We start from the raw sequence: 24,799 nt of genomic DNA, 5'->3' as shown, positions 1-24,799 counted from the left end.
TCAAAATGGATTTGTTTTTTGGCTGCCTCTGTGTTAAATTCCCTGCTGCAGGGATACGTATGCCCACTTTCACTGCTGAACAGTGCCACTCTTATCAGAAAGGGGTTTACCTCATTGCCCAGAATACATCATAAGCAGTATAATTCAATTATTTATTTTAAAAAAACCCAACCAAAACAACACAAACTCTGGTCTCTATTTTCTTTCCTTGTTTTTCATTCTTCCTCGGTCTGAACTTTGTTATACAATGAAAAAAATCATGAAAATATTGTCAATACACTGTGTTTTTAAATTTCTGGATGTATCTATAAACACCCTTTCATGAGGTCAAGTTATCAAAACCCAAGAGATAATCATGTGGTAGCTGCAATATTGTTTAATGACATGCTAGCTGATGTTATAGGGTAGTTGTTTTCTCCATTAATATCTTACTGTCTCCTCCTAAGCTGTCTGCATGTTGAATTCCAACACTCGTTGCATCTGTCTTAAATGATCATGTTTAAAGAGCTAAAGAGTATTTCAATAAAATGCACTGAAACTGGAGGACCTGCCCTTGAGCTCTTACAGGTACAGTGCAATGCTGATATACAGTTTAGGTAGTATCATTGCCCTTCTGAGGTTTTATTTTTTTAAACAAAGTTGACAATTCAGGCAAGCTTTGTGCACTCTGTAGAAAGACTATTAAATAGTCAAGGGAAGTTAAAAATATATCCATTATTTGCATGTTTTCCAGTTTTTAGAGCTGCTCCAAGCAGACTACTATGAAGTATTTTATTTTACTTATTTTTTATTTTTGTAAGTAAGGTGATCTTCAAGGGTGTTACTTATCAGGTGAAGCAAGTTTAGAGGCAGCTTGGGATGATGCATTTTGGATTTGAGTGAGGCTCAGTTAGACAATCTAAGGAACATAAGATTTGTTCCTGGGTCTCTGATTTTCTAAAACCTACTGTAGTTGCGGTCTAGGGTCAGGAGGATCTGCTTTGAGTCATCCTTTTCCAAGGAAGCATCTATCTTTGCCCGTTCATCCCTTCTGTTCTTTCTGAAAGTCCTTTATTTTTCAGACTTTTGAATTTTTGGTTTCCCACAGCAAGAAGTCTCAGAGGCCTATGCTGGTGCATTTCCAAAGCAGATGCCTGTCGAGCAAGGAACTGCAGCAGGGGATGCCTCTTTGCTTCTCTCAGCTACTGAAGAAGAAAGAGGTGAGGGTCCTCAAGAGTAGTTTTAGTTTCATGTGTTGGGCAGTGACCCATCCTGCAGGGTGTAGATCCCAAACATAACGCGTGGGAGGAGATCATGGAGATTGCTAGCCAGCCAATAGACCTTTTCTTCCTCAAACTGGGCAACAGCAGTTTGATTTGTTCCAGCTGTGGCAAAAGCACCCAGTGGTTTCAATGGCATAGCAATCAACCCTTTGAGATGGTTATTTCAAACACAACGCTTGTGGCATTGTATTAGTATTGGAGTTTTTTATTGTGGTAATATCTGGAGCTCTGTGTAAGGAAAACAGAGGCATTGTCTGAACTTCAGCAGTCTGAGACACTGGCCTTTCCTTTTCTTGATCAGGGAAACTTTTGAGGGTGGATTTCTGGCTTGTGCTCTCTTCAGCATAAAGCACCTCTGTGTTTCTCCAAAGTAAAATGGGGACAGAGCTGCTTGCACAGGGAAATAAAATAGTTTTCTCTGCACTTTTTTCTTGGGAGTATGCAAAAATCCCATGTGCATTTTTTTATGAATTGGGCCCTTCTGTTTTATAGCTGGTAGTATTCATGCTTATTACAATGCCATATTATGGCCTTAGACACTTTTTATGTCCCTATAACATAGCACCCTAGAGAAAGATGCTTCACTAAGCAAGAACCAGTAAACTTGCTACAGAATCAGCGGAATACTTTTCACAAAAGTGCATAAACTTCTGTTCTTAAACATTGTCATCCTTCACCTTAACAAGCACAGAGAAAGGTTCCACTGGTTTCTATGCCTTGTTAGGTCTATCATCTTTTTAATTAATAGTGTTTTTACGAAGCCGTCTGAACTGTGTCATTTCCATTATCAGAAAACCATTGCCATTAATGAATAATTTTCATTTCTGATCCTTGATATCATGCTAGTTGATCTCCTGTTTCCATGCCGCCGAATGATAGCATCGTTTTCTGCCCACGATCAAATTTAATTTGGACTCTGATTATATTATGCTGTTGCGACTGAAGTGTCAATTTTTGTCAGGCAATTAGGAGCTATAACCTGTGAAGTTAAGTTTGATAGGCATTGTAATTGGATTGTTACAGTAATAGCTTGGAACATTCCCTTTTTTTCTTGCTTCTTTGATTCTTGATGCATACTTTAGTTGTGAGAACAAAGGCATTTTGTTATTATGCAAGCATAGGATGTTCAAGACAACAAGATGGAGTTCAGGTTTTTCCACTTTCCCCAGATGGACTTAATTTAGATTTAGTTTTGACCACAAATTATGCCAGGATTTTAAAAGAATTCGGGGGTGGGGGTGGTGTGTCAAGGAAACCTTGAAAAAGAGAGCTGTGGAACCAGAACTGCCAGGATTATAATATGGAGGTAGTCTTTAAAATAAAAGGTTAAAAGGCAAAAAAAATTTAAAAATCATCAGACTGGAAATGTGACAGATTACCCAGGCTAGTCTCACTCCTTTTAGTGGCCTGTACAGTTTGTGTACTTTGCAAGTATTTAGGACTATAACTTAAGGTCACACTATGGCCCAAATTTTGTATTAGTGTATATCAGGGCAGTTGTATTCAGATGAATCAGTAGAGAATTTGGCCCTGTGGAAAATAATCGTGACGTAAGAGCTAACATGTAATGGAGAACACTTTTTTCTTTTTTTTTTAAATTGGATTCTTGCTGTCAGACTGGAAGTTATCTGCTTTCACAGTTTTTTTTTTGTTGTTTTGTTTGTTTGTTTGTTTTTGTTTGTTTGTTTGTTTTGTTTTGTTTTCCTATGCAGACACAGTAGTTCACAGCCTGGCTATTTGTCAAAAGAGTTTTGTTCTGAATGTCTTCAGTGTGTGCTCAGCCCCTCCCCTAGCTTCATCTCCTGATCATCTCTAATGAAAGGCACAATGAAGAGACCTTTTAAAAAGGACAATGGAGAGAAGATAGATAGTTTTTCCAGTGCTCATTTGATTGGACACTTTTCATAACAGCTGCTATGTGACAAGCAAAAGGTGGAGGAAAACAAAGAAACTCCAGCTGCTATGGAATGTAAGGGAAAAACTCACCTGCAACAGGGTTTATCTGGAGAAAACTGAAAATCAGTACCAGAGCTGTTAGGTAAATGGTAAAGAGAAATTAAACCTTTAAAATCGACTATAGGAGGTTTTCAAAAGTTCCATATGCTGGGTATGGGATAGTTGTATCCTCAGAGTTAGGAAATATTGACCAGGAGTCCACCTTTCTCATCCAGCAAGCATGATACCTACCCGCTTCCTACCAAGCAGTGTCAGCCCTGTCTCACTCATTACATCTTTAGAGACATATTTCTTTGTTCTGATAAATTTGTGATACCAAGTCATTTCATGATGTGGCTGACTGGGTCTGCTGCTTCCTACTTCAGGCATATGTTCCCTTTTCTCTTCTGGCATCCTCAGCGTGTAGTCAGTGCTCGGTCAAGGAGTAATCTGGTGAGCTTGCAGCATTCTTCATTAACAACTATTTGTGTCTAGCAGATCTGTCCCTTGCTCACCTCCCAACAGCGCTCCTCCTCCTTTTGCTTCTTCCCAAACCTACACTAGAGATTTTCTGTCAAGGCTAATGGATTGAGTATTCACATCCCATTGCTTCAATCGTGTGGTTCCTCAGCAGCTCTGTTCCATCTTGTAATTCCACTTCTCTGCTGTGTAAACTCACTAAGTTCACTTAGTGTTCATACTCCTGTAGTGCTCTGCAAAATTTCATCATGTCCAGTTCCATTTCCTCAGTGTCTGCAGGGCTCAGATGGACCATGGGTCCTTGTAGCTGCCCTCTCCTCTGAGCCCACGTGGGACACCAGGATATGGATGCAGCAGGGAACTCTGGAAAGCAGGAGTTACCAGACTCTGTACTGTCCAGTCGGGCCCTACTAGTGGGACTGTTTCATTTTGTTCATACTTTGTACTAATGCTAACATTTGCATAGATGCTAAAATCTGGACTGATTTTTTTTTTTTTTTTCCCAGAATCACTCTTTTTCTTCTATGTTTTCTTTTTTTTTCTCTTTTTGTCTTGTTCTATGAAAGCTATTTCCAATGAATGTTTCCACTTACACCATATATTCTTGCCAGTCTTATTTATTTGAATATACGGAGTCTAAATACAGGGGCTAAGCTTCCTGTCATTGCCCCCTTTAGTTTCATGGTATTGAAAACTAATACTGAGAACCTGAAAGGATGCATCAGGGCTGTTACTGAGGGAGTGGATTGCTGATGTGACAGAAACAGCTGCATATGAAAAGGTGATATATGGAATGGAAAGTAAGTTAGATGAATTTGAAGGTATTTGTAATCTATTCTTCAGCTGCATCAGAAGAGATGTCCTGAAATATGATAGAAGATAGTGAAGAGAGGTTGAAGGGTGAATGAAAGCTTTTGTTTCAAAAGGTAATAGTAATAACTTATCTCCCTGCTTTTCTATTGCCGTACTTTCCTTTTTCCTTTGTTTTTCTGCCTCCCTGGGAGATAAGGATGGGCTGCAGTTATACCTGAAAAAGGAGTGAAAGTCATGTAAATTCTTCTGTACATATGTTCTGTTTGCAAAAAGACACTTAGAATCTGATGAAAAAGAGCAATAGGAAGACAAATAGGCATGTAAAAATCCATCCCAGGCAGTAGATGTATGCAACTTTCTGGAATCTAATGGTGACAAGACTGTGTATTAAATTTCTGCTTTTCAGTTGATCTGATACAGGTGTAGCAATTACCACAGACTGATGTCATTAATTGTAATGTTCTGTAGGAGTAATCAATGAACTCTGTTTCCTGAAAACAGTTTCACCTTTGCGCTATTAGTGCTATAATGAAGAGGGCGCAGTATATACTTACATAAAGAACTTAGAATCTATTAGCACCTGTGCTGAACAGTAAAGCTGCTGATACTTTGCATGCAAATTGTAGTCATCATCCGAGAAGAAGCAGAGTTCATAGGTTCAATATTCTCTCACTTTCAGTCTCCTATGTCAGCTATGTCTTAACCAGCTGGGGGCAGAATTACATTCTGGAAATTAGTGAGAAAAAAGGTTAAAATTGAAAATCTACTGTTTCTGCATCTAGCATCACCATTTATATGTTATAAGACAACACGAGAAATCCTAGCAAGTATAAATGATGTCTGATTTCACATTATATTTTTAAAGTGTCAGTACTCAAGTAGGTTTACATTTGACAGGTGATTTAAATACTTCAGTACATTTCTATAGCCATAAGAAAAAATCTTTATCAGGATAAAAACTTGGAGAAACTATTCATTTTTCTACTAATGCAAGAAACATTACTACTCTTTTTGACATGCAGATATATGAGGCACTATATTCTTCATAATTTTTCTACATATTTCATTGTTTGAGGATATTTCAATGACTGCTCATTTATGTTGTTTTTACTATATTTATCTTCTGTACTGATTCTTGAACGCTATGGTCTGAGTACATACCTGATTATGTTTGGTACAATCTTACCATAATACTGATAGACATATCTGTATTTCTGTAACTCTTCTAATGAGTTTACCTTTGGTAAATAAGTGGTGGTTTTTTTCCTCATACCAAAATAACGCTTTTAGTGCCTACAGCAGATATATGGCTTCAGCCATCTCACAAGCTCCACCACCTTTTGCCTCACTTCTATCTCAAAAGAAGCAGTTGTGAAGGTCTCTATGTTCAGTTTTTGAACACCATGAAACTGTTCTATGTGTAATCCTATATGAAATAATATTAAGATTGGCCTGTTGTGAACTTTGTGACACAGAAATGAGGTGTAGAAAAATTACAGCTGTAGACTGGTAGAGTAGAACAGTATGATGGTTAATGAAACAGAATTGAGAAAAACACACAGAGGAAAAAAAAATAGCACTCCTATGGACAAGAAATATTCTGCATCTCTGGCTCACTTTGGCAGTAGGTCCATGACAGTTTGCCTGTGGGATGATGCCACGAGTGTTTCACATGTTAGATCAGTTTCATCTCCAGCTGTGCAGACTAACCAGGTTAAAAAGATGAGAGAAAATTCACCCTCAAGAATATAATGATATATAAGGATACTGAAATAAGACAGTCAGTACAATAATGAAACTAGATTAAATTTCTGACTAGATTAAGATGCAGCTTTTTCCAGGTTCTTTGTTTGTGAGCATATTTAAATATATTTATGCCATATTTAAATCTTCATGGGAGGTCTTCCAAAACATGAGAATCTGGGCTTTTGCTTTAGACCAGTGAAGACAAGAATGATCCACAGAGTTTGGATTGTATTCAACTTTCTCAAAACCCAGCAATTTGCAAATATTTCTGAAAATTCAGGAATTTTGGTTTGGGCTTATATTTTGTTAAAAGTGTATCTGTTATACATCTATGAGAAACATAAAATGGAGAGGAATACTTCACAGATACGACTAGTCGTCTCAAACAATTCAATTTTCTCTCCTTGACATTTTCAAATCAAAGATAGAGAACAGCACTATGACTGAACCACAGGTTTTCTTAATGTCCTAGTTTCAGCTAGGATAGAGTTAACTGTCTTCCTAGTAGCTGGTACGGTGCTATGTTTTGAGTTCAGTATGAGAAGAATGTTGATAACACTGATGTTTTCAGTTGCTGCTAGTAGTGTTTAGACTAATGTCAAGGATTTTTCAGCTTCTCATGCCCAGCCAGCGAGAAAGCTGGAGGGGCACAAGAAGTTGGCACAGGACACAGCCAGGGCAGCTGACCCAAAGTGGCCAACAGGGTATTCCATACCATGGGACGTCCCATCTAGTATCGGAACTGGGAAGTGGGGGCGGGGAATTCGCCGCTCGGGGACTAGCTGGGTGCCGGTCGGCGGGTGGCGAGCAATTGCACTGCGCATTGTTTGTACATTCCAATCCTTTCATTATTGCTGTTGTCATTTTATTAGTGTCATCATTATCATTATTCATTTCTTCTTTTCTGTTCTATTAAACTGTTCTTATCTCAACCCGTGGGTTTTGCTTCTTTTTCCCGATTTTCTCCCCCATCCCACTGGGTGGGGGGAGTGAGTGAGCGGCTGCGTGGTGCTTAGCTGCTGGCTGGGGTTAAACCACGACACTTAACATCAGAGTAGATTGGCTTTACCATATGGGGACGGTTGTCCTGTCAAGATGTTACTCTAAGGAATAAACAAAGGATTATCACTCTGGGCTCTGATTTTCCAAATCGCTCTCAACGTTGACCTGGCTCTGCCTCAGTGTATGCCGAAGTAGACAATTATGAGCACTTCTGGATAGTTCATTATCCACTAGCTATTATCACTGCATTCAGCTAAAAGAAAAGTCAAAACAATATAGGGTGTATTAATAATCAAATAAATGGAAAATCACAGAAATAATTCATCTTTATTATAGTTGTGGCCATGTGCTTCCTAAAGGCCTGTGTTTTGAGCCTGACATAAAGGCAGAGTTTACTCTCACTGACCCAGGAGAAGACAATGATCTGAAGGAGGCCTCCGTTAGGCCAGCAAATTGTCCATTTATTTCTCTGTGCAAGGAAATTGAGCTCATGAAATCTAAAGCAGCCAACCTGTTCTGCAGCTCAGGCATTGCAAATAGTAATCTCACACCAAGTTTTCACTTCTTCTATAACTTTCACTGTTTTCATTTAGAGGAAACTAGGGCAGTGATTTAGGTCTTTCTCTCTTATCTCATCAGCTGTCTTCATGAAACCAGAAGGAATATAATTTTGGAGATTTTTAGCCCTCAAGTTCAAATTGGCTAATGGTTCAGTCTTTTGTTAAGGGGAAAGTAAAGGGGAGAGAAAAGAAAGTTGGAGAGACAGACAAAACAGTTACATAAAGCTTATTTCCATAGGAAGCCAAGTTAAACTGTCTTTATCTGTAGGAATTGTAAGGTCTAGTTATGTAACTCTTCAGCTTATTTGAAGAGGTGATTAAGTGTTCCTAATTAAGCATTCAGCTACAGTCCCATTATAAGACTTTTTTCCCCTCTCCAGCAGCTCAATAACAAATAAAAAATTAAAATGTTAAACCCCCCACCAACAAACCCATAAAAATCCCTATGCATTCACATTTTTAGGGTTAAAACTTACTGACAACTAGAGTACTTTAGGAAATTTTGATTAAATTGAGTAAGTACTTTTTAAGATTAAAAGACTTGAAATAGCTTATTTTTAAAATATTTGCAATGTCTATTGTTCCTTTGTATCCATCTCTCTGTCCAACAAAATCACATAATACCACAGAGTTTAAAACATAAGTAGATTTCAATACTGACTGTGCAAGAGTCAGTTTTAGGGGCAGAAACAGTAAAATGTTTAAGAAATATCTCTATTTGAAAAAATCGACTGATTTCTCTACCTGTGAAGATGGCAAGGAAGGAAAAAAAGCCCCAGAAAACAAAATACTTTCATCACCAAGCTCTGAATTGCACCGGGGTGTTTCTGAAGTCTCTTTTTAAAGCTCTCACTTCTCTTTAAAATTCCCTGCAGAAAGCCATTTTCCAGGCAGAAATCAGAGGAATTAGAGGGCAGCGATTTCCTGACGAGGTGGCAGAGCTGGGGAGGGAACCCAGATCTGTGTGTCCTTCTCACTTGGCTGCTTTTGTTGGCAGCAGCTAAGGAAGCTGAACTACCCGTGTGATTCTCTGCAGACTGCGTGCACTGCGATAGCCAAAACTCATGAATGTTCTTACTTTGCAATGTTTCGTTGTGCCTTGTAAAAGCCGTGGTGAGTGGGTACCTCAATAATATTAAGGGATCCTGGGTTTTGTTTTGCAGCAGTCATCATCTGTGACTTCCATCTAGGTAAGATGCCGATTTCCATGTGGTGCTTTGCTGCCGTGATTTATTAGCTTTCACCCAGTCTTGCCTTAGTAATGGGAAAATTAAGCCCTCATGTGTTCTCACATGATATTTTCTTCTGTTCACATCATGCCTTTTGCACTATCTCAATTTAATTTGCCTTGACTTATATTAAGGTTTTCTTCCAAAAGCCCTTTCCTATAGACCAAAGCAATGAATTCAGTGTGAGGAAGGCTAGACATCATCTTTTCACTCAGAGAAATAGATCACAGAAAAGGAAGCCTTTAAAATGCTACTATCTATCTCTTTACCTGATTAGTATATAAAGAACATAGTACAAGAGTAAGGGCTGAAGAGTTAATCTCTTACATTAATCTCCCCCATTACATTATATTAAGTAATCTCTTCCTCAAATGACTATACAATGCAGTGCTACTAGTAAAATAAATTTCACATCAGGATTTTCTAAGTATTGTAGCCCTTGAATAATTTTCTTTATTTAACTCCATGACAAAATTGCATCCCAAATACTGTACAGACATCTGCTCTGAAACTTCCTCAAACTGGTGGGATTGGCGGCTCTCTTTACAGCCAAAACATTCAACAAAAAGATTCCTCAGTTTTCCCTCATCATGCACAATTATGAGTTTTGACTTTAAATACTCATACTCGTAATTACAGTATTCTGAAAAGATGTCCTATATATATATGTTTCCCAGCTTGACTGTGACTTCAAGTAAATTCTCTTGTCTGAGGTGCTTGGTAAAGTGAAACTGAATTAGTAAGAGTACAATAAAGCAAGTTACAGTGTTTAGATATAATAACCAAAAATAAAGTCAATTTAATCTTCCAAAGTAGGACAGCTTTTCAGTGTATTCGTCACTATGGAGATTTAACAGTTGATTCCAACTTGCATTTTAATAGCAAACTTACATAATTGTGAGTCCTGGTGTGGTACTGCTGAGAGTATTCAGGCTGGAATTACTAGTTAGACAGATCCTGCTTAACCTTGTAGTTAAGACTTGCTAATAGTTTACACATGTGCATGACAGTTGTTAATAACCATCTTTATAATCACCTTTGGATTTCTCTTTTCTTCCTCACTCAACATTATCTAAAAGAGAAAATCAGTATTAGTGGTCAAGTCTGGAGATTAAAATCAAGATTATTCCGTTTTATTTTTTTATTATTTAGCTAGTTTTGCTAGTGAGGATGAGCAGATATTTTTGCAACATGTATTTTAAATAGACACTTTTTATTTATTTATTTGTTTGCATATTTATTTGTTGGTAGACAAATTTTCCTGGATGTGTTTAAAGATCTTCATGAGGAAAAAAATTCTCAGAAGTATTTAAGAGATTGCTGAGTGCTCAAAACTGGGAAAGTATGCTGGAAATTTTTTGTTTTGACTAGAAAAATTATTTGGTTTTGGCAGTATTTTTTGCATGTGCCCTCTTCATTCCTGCGTGCTTGCTTTGTAACGAATTCCAGTCATTACATAACTTGAGGCAAAAGGTTTGCTTTAAATTGTCTGTGCCTTAGTTTCTCCAGTTGGGGAATGGTTGAGAAAAATCATCTACTTCCCAGGGTGTTGGGAGGCTTAATTAAGTGTTTATAAAGTACTTTAAGACTTTTGCATGAAATGCATTACGGATGTGTAATGTAACATTATTATTAATGTATATTGCAAATTATTTTTTATCTCTGGCAATTTTCCATTACTTTAGAAGATTAGTCTAATCTAAAATATTGGCCAAATAGACAGAATTGCTGCAATTCCTTTAGTAAAATTTCAATGATGGAGTCATGTTGACTTTTATCTTCAACAATCTTCCCTCAGAGTCTTCCAGAGACAGAGGACTTGAGCCATGCTTCTAATTGTTGGCTTCAGGCTAAAACTTTTGATCACTTTATTTCTGCTACTTTCTGTTAAAGTCACTGAATGAAAAGGCTTGATAACATTTTATACTGTCTAATTCTTTATTTTGGGGAGTATGAAAGATGAATTTGACCTCCTGAATTTTTAGTCTAAACTTTGGTAACAGGGAGCATCCTCATTCTTGTTTTCATTCATATTAATACTGCATCTATCTCTTTTGCCCTGTAAAAAGCTATTAATATTGTTCTATTAACCTCTTTCTAAGTACTAATGACCTTTCCCCTGAAAATGCAATTATTGGACTTTTTTCCCATAATAAATCTCATTTATTAGAAAGTTTGGCCTTGTGCACTTTGTTCTCTGCCATTTCCTTAAAAAAATCATCTTTATTTTCAAATAAGTACATTACTTTTATTCAGAAAAATATTCTATAATGCATGCACTTGGTCACAATTTGAGAGGAGGTAATGGCTGCTTGGTTCAACTATGTCTCTGCCTTTAGAAAGAAGAAGGCTGTAGTGACAGTGCTCTACATTCCTCCATTGCTTGACTGCTCTGGCTGTTTGCAGCTGTAGTATCTTCTATTTTGCAAAGAATTGCCAACCAAGTCAGTTTGGCTCTTGCTAATGTCCTGTCCAAATGGTCTCTGCTTGGTTAGACAGAGCTCCTATTCCCTTTCTGCAGGGAGTAGTGATTTTGAGGTGTTGCCTGACAAGCTTTCTCTGTTTTGTCATTAGGTCCTGAGAGGAAGAAGGAGGAGAAATGCTAGACACCTCCTGTTGTGTGTGGCAATGCAAACTTCTGGGGAGACAGAAGGGGAGGTAGGGGAAAAGCTCTTACTGCATTCCTGCCCTTCAAGCTGCTGGTTTAGTCAAGGGAGATGATAAAGAAACTTTCCTGTATTCTAAGGAATACAAAGGTAATGAAAGCATCTGTAGCCTCTCCACATCCTTGATGAAGCAGTGGCTATAGCAGAGGGATTTTTCTTCGCTCCAGTAAAACAATGCTAAAAAGCTGTGTAGAAGAGCAACATTATTGTCCTCGTTCTCCTCTACGCCCTACCTCCTCTTGTTGGAGGAGTTTCCAGTTGCTTGAGGTCAGAGAGAGAAGGAAGGTTGTGGCAACACCCTTTCCCTGGCCATTTTCTTTCCTAATTGTAAAGAATCCTTAAAGAAGAAGTGTGAAAATCCATATAGGTTTCCCTTCCTATGTAGGCAGGAAAAATATCTATACCCACATGTAGGGGAAGAATAGTTTTGTGGTTATAGCTCTAGGCTGGAAAAGGGAAGAAGTGGATTCAGAGTCTTGGTGTGTCTGATTTTTTTTTTGTGAGCACAGGCAAAAAAATTTTTTTTGTGTCCATTTTTTTAAATGGACCCATCAAATTAGAATACAAATTTCTTAAAACATGCACTGAAATGAAGGCAGCAGTTACATACTTTACATTAGAAATTAGAAAGTGAGGCTCAGCTTCTAAGAATGACAGAAAATGGCTGTCAGATTCATAACATGGACAGAGAGACTGTCCTTCCACGTATTCTCCCCCACCATCTCCCAGATTAATCAGTCATGCTACCAGGAATTTTAACACTAATGATTCCAAGCAACAAAAAAAGGACTTAGTACCATGTAGGCAGGTAGACATGAGCTATACCATATGCACAATTTTAAGATGAAGAATTATTTTTTTAAGCTTTGTTTTTCTAACATTTGTTTGAACTGCACTCTTCAGAAAACCGCATCTTCTTTACATTTCCTGGCTCTGTGACTCATCAAAATGAACTGTGTTAGTCACATCAAATGATGTGTTTCATAGAATAAGACAGGAAAAGCAGCACACTGAGTCATCATCATAGGGAGGGTGGCAGCCAAGCCACTATCAGACAACATAGGGTAAAGCAAGCCTATTAAATGACTGGGGTCACAGAAACACAGCCCAGTGACAGGAAATCATTTACAATCAGGTGAACGTGAGCCTCCTCATCTTTTTAGTCTGTTTTTTAAGGAAGTGAGATGTGCTATCGTGATGTTTACCTGCCTGTCAGCTTCTGTCCCCCAGTAACTTTGTAAGCCATTGGCCACTCTCAATCAAATTTGTTGAAGTGGTAGAGGTCTCAGAAATACAAAGTTCTTAATGCATTTCCTAAAAGTTGATGCTTTTACCAAGCAGGGCCATGGCCTTTGCACCTTCCTGAGAGAAGGGCTGTAACGCTGTCTCAGCTGTCCCCTGCTCCGTGCCCCTGCTGAGCTGGCCACCACCTCACCTGTACTGCCTGGCCTGGCAGTGCTTGTGCGGCTCTCAGCTCAGCACAACTCCTCCTGCTCCTTGCTCTGCACTCACAGAAGGATCTGGGGGTGTTAACAGCTGGGTTATCCTTATGGATTTGGGAGAGGAAGTGGAAGAATGAGGTGGCAGCGGAGACTTTATGTGGTGTGACACAAGACCTGGTGATGATACACACTGACAGAAAGAGGTGTGGAAATAGGGAATTGCATTATAAAGCCACTGCAAACCAAGATTCAGTTCGGGGAGTGACTTGTTTCTGAAATGAGCCTCTGTGCTAGGTATTTTTTAAGAGCTTTTTTCCTAGTGGAAATCTTTCAGTTCTGTCTACGTTCAACAAATTACTGTAGTTTAACTTATAACCTAATTCTAAGTGCTCAGGTTATGCTCCTTGCTAGAGACACTTCAATTTCTGCTTCAGCTCCCTTAGGAATGAAGGTTGATGCAACTGTACTGTCTCTCTGTCTGCTGTGCCCAAAGTCAATTGAAAACAAGGCCCACTTTTGACAAACTTGACTGAGGAGTGGAAGTCCCTATTTAAATTCCTCTAAGTAGTCATGTACTGGCTAGCCAAACAGCCTGCTTGCTATTCCAGACTAACTATAGCAAGAATTATCTTTTGCTTGCTGGGGGGTTACACAGGATGGGGAGAGAAGAGGGCTAATAGATGAACTGGGGTTATTTTGACAGGGGAAATGAAGGTTATAGGATAAACATTTGTAAGACATCAGGGTTTCATTTATCTTACTTGTGATGAAATAATCTGACTGTTTTTTCAAAGCTTTGACAATATTTTTCATGACCAGTTTCAAATTTGTAAAGGGGAAGAAGGATGGCAAAATTATCACAGCACAAAATTGTCGTCTCCCCCCCCCCAATTAATTAATCTTTAACATTTGTTAACTGTCCATAATCTCTTGGTTATTTTTTAGGCTGGTGCTTTTCACAGGAGATTACCCTGTTTCTTATTAGGAAAGGAACAAATATACTTCACTTGCTTCTCCTTAATTATTTTGATTTTTTAGTAAACTCATGAACAGCAAGCTAAAATCTGGCAGTTCCATTATATTAGCATGTTGAGGTGGATTTGATTTTCTTCTCATTACTGTAAATTTGCACATCTCTTCAATAGGGCTGAGGAGAAACAAAGGCACAAGAACACATAAACACCATAACAATCTGGACTCAAAAAATATAGAAAGATAAGTTGTCATGCCACAGAACCACTGTTGGCATGCAAGTCAGTTACCAAATCAAACTGATATTCCTCATTTTTTTCCCAGTAACTAATTCTTATCTCTAATGTATTTGGTAGGGATTCTTCTATGCTCTGCTTTGCTTTTCATACTGTTGCTGAGACAGACTGGAATTATCATCTGTAGAGTGTGCCACGTCAACTTACATTGGCATACTGTGTCTTTTTGCATAATGCCATCTATTTATTATAATCTGTCATAATATAGCATCCCATTCATTACACAGCTCATATTTCTAAATTTTATTTGTGGCAAAGATTTGCCAAATTGTTTCCTTAATATAGGTATTTGGGGGGATACTTTTACTGGGGTTTTGCTACTGAACTTCTGTATTCATAGGGAAATACCCACATTTCATATTTTTGAGGTTAGTACTTATAAATACGAGCATTTTTATCTTTCATTCTAATAGCATGGAGGACAAGAGGGATAGGTGTTGTATTCCAAAGGTCCATAGGAGGTGGGAAAGGTTTTGTTGCATCTGCAGATCCAGTTTGCAGGTGCTGCTCTTTAATGGTTTCTATTCTAGGATGTACAGAATAAGAACCAGTAGCAGCTTCCACCTCCATACACAGAGGTCTGATATTTAGATCTACTAGGACAGAAGGTCTGTGACTGCTCTACTTTCTTTGCAGGCTGGCTTATCTTACCTGGAGGGTGGAGCCTACCCTGGAAGCCTTGATGAGAAAGGATAGCTCTCACCTCCTCCGATGAATGTAAGAGGAAACATCAAGTACAAAAGCCTTAAAAATTCTATAGAAGCATATGAGGAGGGGAAAAAGTAATGAACACTGAGCCTCATAGTCCCTGAAGCAAGGATCTCCCCACGTTGATTCTGTCTGTGAGCTCAAAGAAGGATTGCAAGGACTCTGCCTATCTTAGTGTGAAGGTGGTGAGAAGACTGCACTGGCATCCATGACATACTTCACTTTGAGCATAGTTCAAAGGTTCTTTTCCACTAAATTAACTGGGGGCTGTCAGGCACCCTGAAGTCATGGGGGAGAAAACACTAACATCCTTTATCTTATACTAGTATGCTTCTATCATAATTCACTTATTTTTAAAAATTATTGCAACTTTAAAACACACAGAACAAAAAATACAAAACTCCTGTGACTCTCAGCCAGTCTTGTTTTGTTTTGTTTTTTTTTTTTAATTTACGGCCAAGAAGAAGAGACTATTAATTCATACTTTTTGAATGTTTGGAGTCAACAGTACTCTGATTGGGTTCTGTTCTTGCCTTTTCTACAGATGCTGTCATGTGTTGGTGGGATTAGCAAGGCAGTGTTTGGAACAGTGGTGTTCTCTGAAAAACTTTCAGTTGGTACAGCTGGCTACTTTTTCTCATGGACCTAATTTCATTTGAGCTTTTGGTTGTGTTTGGTTTTGGAAAGTCAGCCTGTGACTCTAGGAAGGATCTGCTTTTCAATAATTTTCAAGAGAGCAGGCTTAATCAGGTTTGAGATTGCCCCATTCTGACACACACATATGTGCACACACATCTGCATCATTGATTTCAAAATGCTTCCCAAACCGCTCATTGTGTCTGCAGACCCTATTCATGGTGTTCCCTCTGGATTTTGGTATCAAATTCATACAGAAAGAAGTGACAATGACACCAAGTGTTTCCCTGACAACGCTTGTTTTGAGCGTATGTGCAGTAATGCTATTTGGTAACTGCTTTGGAGGGTAAATTCTCCTCCCCATAAACTTCTGAGTGTAGTATACTATTGAGCAAGTCTACACAAAACTGTCTGTGATCATCCACCTTAAATATATTTATTTTATTTCCAGCAGGACAGGTCTCTAGCCCTTCTTTCATACGGTACATCCTGGCACACTTCCTGCCCTTGGAAAAGATTATTTCAATACCTGTGAATATATGCAGTACGATAGACCTCCTTAGACTTGCTTCTGCCCATATGGAAAACTGAGCTCTGAATATTTCTCTGGGAACCTCAAACGTGGAGAGTTCACACAGTGACCAGAGAATGTCTTCCTGCCCCTGAAAGAAAAAAGGAGTTGACTGAGGCAGAGCCACTGTTACAGGCTGAGAATCAGCTCTACATGGCTCAGACGTGAAAGGGAGAAATGAAACCAAAGCCTCCTCCAGCATATCTCATCCTAACTCTCTTATCCCTTTTCAGTACCAAACTGTATTGTCTTAATCTGGGAATGTGATTTATTTGTGAAATATCTAGTGGGTGGCAGAGGTGGGGAGCAAAGCTGCACAAAGCTCCCCAGAGCTGCTGACCGAGGTAAATAGTGTGTCATAACACATTTATCAAATAATAATGGAAACAGTATAAAACATATAGGAGAGGGAGGGGGGAAACCCATTCCCCTCTGGGAAGTTACTGAATATTTCAGCCAGTTTATAAAAGTATGTGTACATGTGTTTGGAAGGGGGGAGGTTTTCCTAGCTTCACGTCTGCGAATAAATCATTGGCCTGAGCAGACGAGTGAAATGGATGAGTGCATTACGGATCAAGGAGGTGGTATTCCTGCCTTGGTTAGTTTGAGAGAGACCACCTAAGCACTGTGGGACCAAGATGAAACTGTAAGTTGTGCCTGTAGAGTTCTGAAAGGCTCAGGCTGCAGCTTCTGAATATGGTAGGAAGGTGGGGAATAAAATAAAATTGATGGTATTTCTCAAACAGAGGGCATGTCTGAACTGGCTTTGTTGCTAATATTTTTTTTTTGCCCTGAATTGGATTGCAAGCATAGATAAAATGAAAAAAAGAAAAGAAAGAAATGGCAAAGGTGTAATAGTTATATCTATTTTGGAAATAAATTGATGTTTAGGTGCAATTAAAAAAAAGAAAAAAGAGATTAATGATGTATTATGTATATTTTTCACTGTTTGCCACTAGTCATTTGCAGAATACAGAAGCCAAAGTCTGAAGCTCTCATTGACATTGAGAAGAATCTTGTATCATAGATGGTCTATTGAAGTCAGTGGGAATTACTTATGGAATGAGGTACCCATTCCACATAAATAAGGCTTGCAGAACTTGGATGAGTGTTACCAAAAAATACCAAGTTAAGAGGAGCCTGACAGAGACAGTATCCTTATAAATATATGTATAGTTACAACTTTAGAATACTTGCAAGGGAGAAGGGGATCTGAGTTTTGGAATTATAAGCTTTCACAGGAAAACCTCTTAGAGTGCAACTGATCACCTTTTTATATTTACGCATGGCAATAGTTATTGAAGGCTTATCAGTCTACCTATAGTAATGAATTAGATGAATTCTGGGGTGTAAGGAAAGCCAGTAGGAATTAAAAGGTGAAATGTGGAAGGTGTCTCTATAGAAAAAGATCCTCTTTTTTCTTAAAGAAAAAAAAAAGTCTTGATATTTTTCTATTATATTCTAAGATTTTATAATTTTTAAAAATCTTAATTGAAGGAATGTTGGAACTTTGTATTCAGCAAAATTTGCTTTCTCTTATAGTAGACACTCCTAAACTGTTTTAAAATGATTTTAAAACCATTCCTGCAAAAATGAATGTTTTAAAAAAATGCTGTGTTTTCCACCCATGGAATGATTTTCTTCTGTGCTTGATCACCTCTAATAGCAATCCAACAGCAGTCGCAGTCAGATGCGGACCCCCACTGCGCTAGGTCAGCCATTGATTTGGGTTAGGGATTGGGCCACAAGTTGTAATGTGAAGCCTTGGGGCAGCCCACCTTTAACACCAGGCAGGAGATCCCATGGCCGCAGAGGGGTGATGCTGGCAGTTTGTAGACACTCTGCCTCCCGTAACCGATGTCCCAGAGGGTGTCAGCTATATTCCTGGCAATGGGATCTTCGGGGTGACGCAGGAGGCTGAGATGCTGAGCACATGCCATCGCTAAAGTTCCCGTATCACATTTCTTAGGAACGGAGATGTTAACTCCCCATGTTCAGGCCAGATTTCAGCTTCAGCATTCATATTGTGCCTACCTAAATCTCCCCTGAAGTTTTGATTCGATACAGTATCATTCATTTGGTGCCTTAAACGGTTCAGTGCAAGGTTGCTGCCCGCACTGTTGAACATCTGCTCTGCTTCGAAAGTTGCTGAGTTTTGCCTGTGAAAGAAGAGATTATTTTCTTTTTTTTTAGTTTTAAGGGGAACTAACTCAACTGGAGCTCCAACTCTCCCTGGGCAGGGGCTGAACAATTGGTGTTTGTGCTGGAGAACAAGGCTGCAAGAGACTGGAAAGAATCCTTCTCCGCCCAAGGGCTTAAGGCACCCGAGCAACTGATCTACAGCTTGTACTATAAACTGTGGGCTATAGTCGCAGCTGTGATCTCTGCATGAGATTTGCAGCCCACGGATCTGCCCCTGCTGTGTTCCCAGCCTGCTTAAAGCAACTCACTATGTTCCCAGCATGTCCCTGCAGAAAGTGCTGCACATCAGGCTGGGAGCTATCTGGAGGCTGCTCCACGGCCTTATCAATTCACGTAGACTACCTACAGCCTGGCCACTGGTGGAAAGGCTTTTGTCTCAAATCCATTCTTGGAGGTAAATATTGTGTTATATAGACTCTAGGTGCTCAGCTACTGTAGTGATTAGTGCTCTAGCTATTAATAAGAGCTAAATAAATGCCAGATATTGTTGAAGTACATGGAAATTCCTTACGTATAAGAAAATATTTACAGGTGTTTATTACTACTGGAACTATATGTATGTTACCATAAGATTTCTACTGCTGATATCTGTACACTGGGGCTAATTACGCCCATTCCTTTAGAAGTTTAGCAGTGTAGGAACTGTACAATGGGGGAGAGGACAGCAAAGAGAGCTGCCCTGAATGGCAGCCTGCAAAGCAGCTGGGCAGAGAGGGTGTAGGGAGAAGTGCAGAGCTGAGGAGGATCTGCGATTCTGTGAATCCTCTTCACCTCCCTGTTCCCTCACGTAGAGGTTTTTCCAGCAAGGGGCCCTTCACAGAGGAGCCTTCTTGCCATACCTGCTGGTGCACTTTCTTTGCACTTCCTCAGCTCTCTATGTTGTAAGGCAACCTCAGTGCATAAAACGCATGCCTGATAATTCTGCAGTTAAATTAATATGTAAGAAATGTAGTATTAAAAAAGGGCCAGAAAAGACTGATTTGTTGTTGAAAGCATTGTCTAATCCATATCGTTGAAAGGATTCTTGTATGCAGAGAATAAGACAGGTTTCTTTGACATAAAGAATAGGCCTCGATCCCGTAATTATTTTGGCAGGTGCTTAATTCCCAAAGTGTGAGTTATCCTATGAAATTCAATGCACACTGTGAAACAAAGGAGTGGGAAGGGAGGAGGAAGGGATTACAGATGTTGAGAGAAAAGCAAGAGGGGCTCTCTGAACAAATGGGACTGAAAGAGGGATTGAAGGAGGAGAGGAAGGGCGATTGGCAGATGAGAATAGGAAAGCAATTCAGATTTGAAGTTGAATCAGCATTTGCTGACATGAATGTGACACTAATGGAAAGGATTTGGGAGAAGAATAGTTATAAGCTAATAGATTTGTTCTCTTCAAAACATTCTGTATGCAGGTAATAACATGTAGACTTTGTTTATAATAACTTAAAGTGACATCTTTTGGTTTCAAAGAGAATTCACGGTCAGAAACAAGGAATGCCACACTCACCTGTTTTCCTTCTTCCTCTTTTCTTCCTTCTTGAAATTTATTTCTGGAAGTCATTAAAATTCAGATCCCATCATTTGTAACAAATGATGTGAAGTGTTAGGTACAGTACTTGGAGTATATGTTTGTTAAAATGAAGGAAGAGGCTCTTCCAACACTTTGGGATTTTATGAATGATTTACATCTGGTGCTAAAGTTCATAAATGAAACGTGGGAGAACCAGATGCTTCATTTCTTGACTGCATCGTGTCTGCACATACTGATGGTGAATTGAAAACAGGAATGTCTCATAAATCAAGGAAATCTATTTTTGTACTCTTGATTTCTATTCCGAACATCCATATAACACCCAAACAAATGTGGTAAAATTGGTTCCTTGAGAAACCCTTTATGTTTAGTAACAGTGTGGACATGTTAATAAAAAAAAAAAAAAAAAAAGGAACCAATCTTCAGAATAAAAAATGCTCAGAATGAGCAACCATTCTTGGAGATAAGCATTGAAGGCACTTTGTTTAGCAAGAGAAAGACTGAATGGAACTGCTAGGCAAATTCTGGCAGTTGTACAAATAGCTGAGGTGTGTAACAAGGTGACGTTTCACAACTTTTGGCATTGGAGGGAAAAGAAATTAAAAGCCAAATTCTTCCTTCAGTTACTGACATGATAACTAAAGGCAGAATCTGGCCCACCATTTGAATAGGGAGATTGAGGCTCACAAGCATACATTTGCAGAGGTGAGTGAAATTCAGATTTTGTTTCATTTTTCATCAATGCTTTGGAATGATGCTCTTTGCCTACTCTCCTTTCTTGGTCACCTCTCCTATTGGCCTAAGAACTGTAAGCGATGTTTGTCATTATGTCCAGGTGTCACTCAAACTTTTGTAAACAGGTTTTTAAAATATCATTTATTGAATTATAATGAAAGAATAAGCACAAGTCAACCTGTCTACAGGTTTGGGGTTTTTAATAGAACTAATAGATTCAAGTTTTGATGGTTGGACTCGATGATCTTAAAGGTCTTTTCCAACCTAAATGACTCTATGATTCTAAGTTATCCTCCCTTACCTTTCCCACTTCATTGTTTTCATACTACATGCTTATCCACACATTTTAAATGACTATATTACAATTCCAAAACTACCTGTGAGAAATGGCAGGGTAGCAATAATAAGTTTGGATGAACGAGTTGTACACAAAAGGGTTACCAAGTACCAGCTGATGCGTGGTAGCTGCCCATGTGACAAATGCATAGTAATTGGAGCGGGCTTAGCCCACCCTGCACGTGTGTGAGGCCGACTTGACTCACCTTGCATTTGCTGTGGGGGAATAGTGTGCATCCAGGCAGTTCTTGCAGCTCAGCAGAAACCTGTTACCTTGTGGTATCTTGTTTGTGTGCTTAAGCCCTGGATGTGCATGCCTTGCTAGTTCTGTTAACAATTGAAAACAAATGTTTATTTAAATTTATTTACACATCCTACACACAGATTGAGTGTAGGTGTGCTGGCAGAAGGGAGACTTTAGGAGGGATTTCATAAGGGTGAAGGAAATGGCTTAGCAGCCAGGTTTCAAGGAGGCACCCCAAATGCAAGGAGCAACATGAGACCGTGGAGGCATTTGTGATGGTATCAAGGTAGGCACTGCTGGCAGAGCAGGTGGAGTTTGTGAGGTAGGGGAGCTGACCTTCCTTTCAAAGGTAGGTAGGCAGATTGTATAAACATGCCATTAACTCATGTATCTGTTACTCCAATGTTTCTCTTGTGGAAACCAGTGGAAGTTTTGCCTTTTATTTTAATGAGAACATGATCAAGCTTTTCTAGGGGGACTATTCCCTCACTACATGCTAGGCATCGCACCCACTTTCAGACTGAGGTGGAGTTACTAAAAGTGGCAGAAGTGCTCTGTACTCCTCTTGGTTACCTTACTGCTCAAAATATGTCCCTAACTAATACAATTTGCTATATGTCATAAAACACAAAGGAAAGCACTTTTCATGCCAAATATCAGAAAAGCGCTCTCTTTTCTCAACTGCAGAAGTAACAGAAATGATGTGTTCATTTTAAATTCCATTCATGTAGGCCCTAATAAAAGCTATTATAAAATACAATTGTGTGGAGACAAAAAGAGAGATAATATCACTATAGCTCAATATAAAATTTAAGTAATTAAGACATGAAAACTATTACACAATTTACTATGAATGCAATGTGAATAATAAAATGTTTAACCATTTCACTTCTTTTTTTTTTTTTTTAAATAGTGCCTTTTGAAAATATTTGAGGTTGAAATATTGCTAAAGATCTAAATTCCATATTACTTCAGAAGATGAGCAGGACTGAAAAGTAAGCTAGCTGGGTTTTCCAACTAAGTCTTGTATATATTTTTAGATGTTGATGTAAATATGGCACTCTGCCACATAATGGATTCTACATGAAAAATGTCAGTTTCAGGTGATTTTGATGGTGGCTGTAAATAAAACAGGACATACTGAGTGAACTGTGGAAGTATTTCAGCAGTGCAAGCTAAGCAGCTGCATAATAGTTATGAAATTGTGTAGACAGACTGATGGATCCCAAGATTAAAACAAAAGCACTCATAAAGGTACTGGAAAGAAAAGTATTTTTAAACAGGAGTTGCTTAAGCCCTGCATTTTTCTTTCACATGATTCAGCACTGTGTCCTCTACTCTGGTGGGCTTCAGTAACCCTGTTGGTAAATGGTTGAGAGAAAAGCTCAGTCTAGTCTTTCTCTAGTCGAGTGAATACCATAATTCAGTATCTTTAATAGACACATTATTTTCTTGTACACTGACATGTGCATGAGAGTCACAGGCATGTACCGGCACTGCCTAGTAACACTTAGCAACATCTGCTCTATGATCCAGTCCTATCTTTTTACTTCATTCCAATGTGATTGTGTATGTTTGTTTTCTAGCTCAAATTTGTGGCAAACAATTTGCTTCAGTCCGTGTCCAGGCTCTCTCCATGGAACAGCGTTCTCCTGAGCTGCAGGAACGGCTAGCTCGCGTTGGTGGTTCAGTAGGTGGCACTCTTCCCCTTAGATCGGTCCGAGCCCGTGTCCCAGGTGTCACACGGTACACGAAGCAGCAGTTCTGCAGGCAGCTAGCCCACAGACCCACACCTTGCACTGCCGGGGTGTCAGGGACTAGCGTTTGCCAATGCCCGGTTGGAGTACATCCTCCACTGGATGCAGTCTGTGTGGTTTGTCCTCGGCTTATCTGCCGCAGCGGCATCCTCCATACCTGTCCCATCCAGAGGACAGAAGCAGGGCCTATGGTGTGGACCATCTTTCGCGTCTGGGCAACGTTTACCCTCGGGATCCCGTTCTGCCCAAAAAACCTACATAGGGAATGGAAACAAAGCTTACAGGTCAGTAGGACACAACTCTGCTGTCCAGCATGCTGTTTAGGCTGATGCTTCACCAAACTTACTGCTCTTGCTTGGTAAATTTGAGGAGAGTTTGTTCGCTAGGCCTTCAGAAGCCAATGATCTGCAGTTCCATTTATAGTAATTTTGTGCTTCTCAGACCTTCATCAGCCAGGCCTCAGATGACTCAAACTGTGTGCCTTTGTTTATAAAGTCAGTCTTTGCTGTGCCTTAATTTTTTGGCTGTAAAATGGAACTGCTCAGACTTAAACGTGGCTTACAGGTGTGTGGTAAGGCATGAAAATGTTTGTGATGTGCTTGGCAAAAAAATTGAATTGAGCATTGTGCTTATATTTGTTGTTATGATGAAGAATCTCTTTATGAAATACATCTCCTAGACCTTTGGGTTCTCTGTCTTTTCCTATTGTCATGGCTTGTTTCAAACTGGGCTGAATCCTCCCTGAAGCCCCAGACAATTATAAATAGTAAGGAGCAAATATATGTATGTACATATATGTGTATGTATGTTTGTGTGTGTATATATACTATATTATGGTCATTAAAAAAAAAAAAAAAAAAAAAGCTGTAAGTAGGCCAAAATGGAGAGGCAAAGTCATCATAATCTGTAAGTAAAACAACATGTGGTGGGTTGACCCTGGCTGGATGCCAGGTGCCCACCAAAGCCCCTCTGTCACTCCCCCTCTCAGCTGGACAGGGGAAAGAAAAATATAACAAAAGGCTCATGGGTCTAGATAAGGATAAGGAGAGATTACTCACCAGTTACCATCACAGGCAAAACAGACTCGACTGGGGGAAAATTAATTTATTTAATTACCAATCCAATCAGAGTAGGATAATGAGAAATAAAACCAAATCTTAAAAACACCTTCCCCCCTCCGCCCTTCCCTTCTTCCCGGGCACAATTCCACTCCTGAATTCTCTGCCTCCCCTCCCAGTGGTGCAGGGCACATGGAATGGGGGCTTTGGTGAGTTCATCACACGTTGTCTCTGCTGCTCCTTCCTCCTCAGAGGAGGACTCTTCACACTCTTCCCCTGCTCCAACATGGGGTCCCTCCCACGGGAGACAGTCCTCCATGAATTTCTCCAACGTGAGTCCTTCCCACAGGCTGCACTTCTTCACAGACTGCTCCAGCGTGTGTCCCTTCCATGGGGTGCAGTCCTTCAGGAGCACACTGCTCCAGCGTGGGTCCCCCACGGGGTCACAAGTCCTGCCAGAAAACCTGCTCCAGCGTGGGGCCCTCTCTCCACGGGGCCACAGGTCCTGCCAGAAGCCTGCTCCAGCGCGGGCTTCCCATGGGGTCACAGCCTCCTTCGGGCACCCACCTGCTCTGGCGTGGGGTCCTCCCCGGGCTGCAGGTGGATATCTGCTCCACTGTGGAC

At 39.6% G+C, this 24,799-nt stretch overlaps 1 protein-coding gene across 5 annotated transcripts; it reads left to right on the top strand.

Annotated features, from left to right (window-relative positions):
- The first annotated feature begins 8,796 nt into the window (after positions 1-8,796).
- Positions 8,797-23,966, top strand: LOC115338633. Of its 5 annotated transcripts, none has more exons than XM_030007312.1 (4): positions 8,797-8,988; positions 15,040-15,120; positions 18,512-18,914; positions 22,947-23,966. In XM_030007312.1, exons 3-4 carry the CDS (start codon positions 18,707-18,709, stop codon positions 23,444-23,446), a joined length of 708 nt encoding a protein of 235 aa, XP_029863172.1. In that variant the 5' UTR covers positions 8,797-8,988; positions 15,040-15,120; positions 18,512-18,706; the 3' UTR covers positions 23,447-23,966. The 5 variants fall into 5 exon arrangements, 3 of the variants coding, with proteins under 3 accessions (XP_029863172.1, XP_029863174.1, XP_029863173.1); XM_030007314.1 differs by having other exon boundaries at positions 8,798-8,911; XR_003922464.1 differs by lacking the exons at positions 18,512-18,914; positions 22,947-23,966 and adding an exon at positions 16,202-17,147.
- Positions 23,967-24,799: the final 833 nt, after the last annotated feature.

Source organism: Aquila chrysaetos, chromosome 2 (genome assembly GCF_900496995.4).
Source record: "Aquila chrysaetos chrysaetos chromosome 2, bAquChr1.4, whole genome shotgun sequence".
NCBI classification, from domain to species: domain Eukaryota; kingdom Metazoa; phylum Chordata; class Aves; order Accipitriformes; family Accipitridae; genus Aquila; species Aquila chrysaetos.
The sequence above is the reverse complement of the archived record's forward strand: the minus strand, read 5'-3'. Positions and strand labels throughout refer to the sequence as shown.

Coding starts and splice junctions, on each gene's coding strand:
- LOC115338633 (XM_030007312.1), top strand. CDS start 18,707: ATGAGATTTGCAGCCCACGGATCTGCCCCTGCTGTGTTCCCAGCCTGC. Junction 18,915..22,946: donor TCTCAAATCCATTCTTGGAG/GTAAATATTGTG, acceptor TTTGTTTTCTAG/CTCAAATTTGTGGCAAACAA.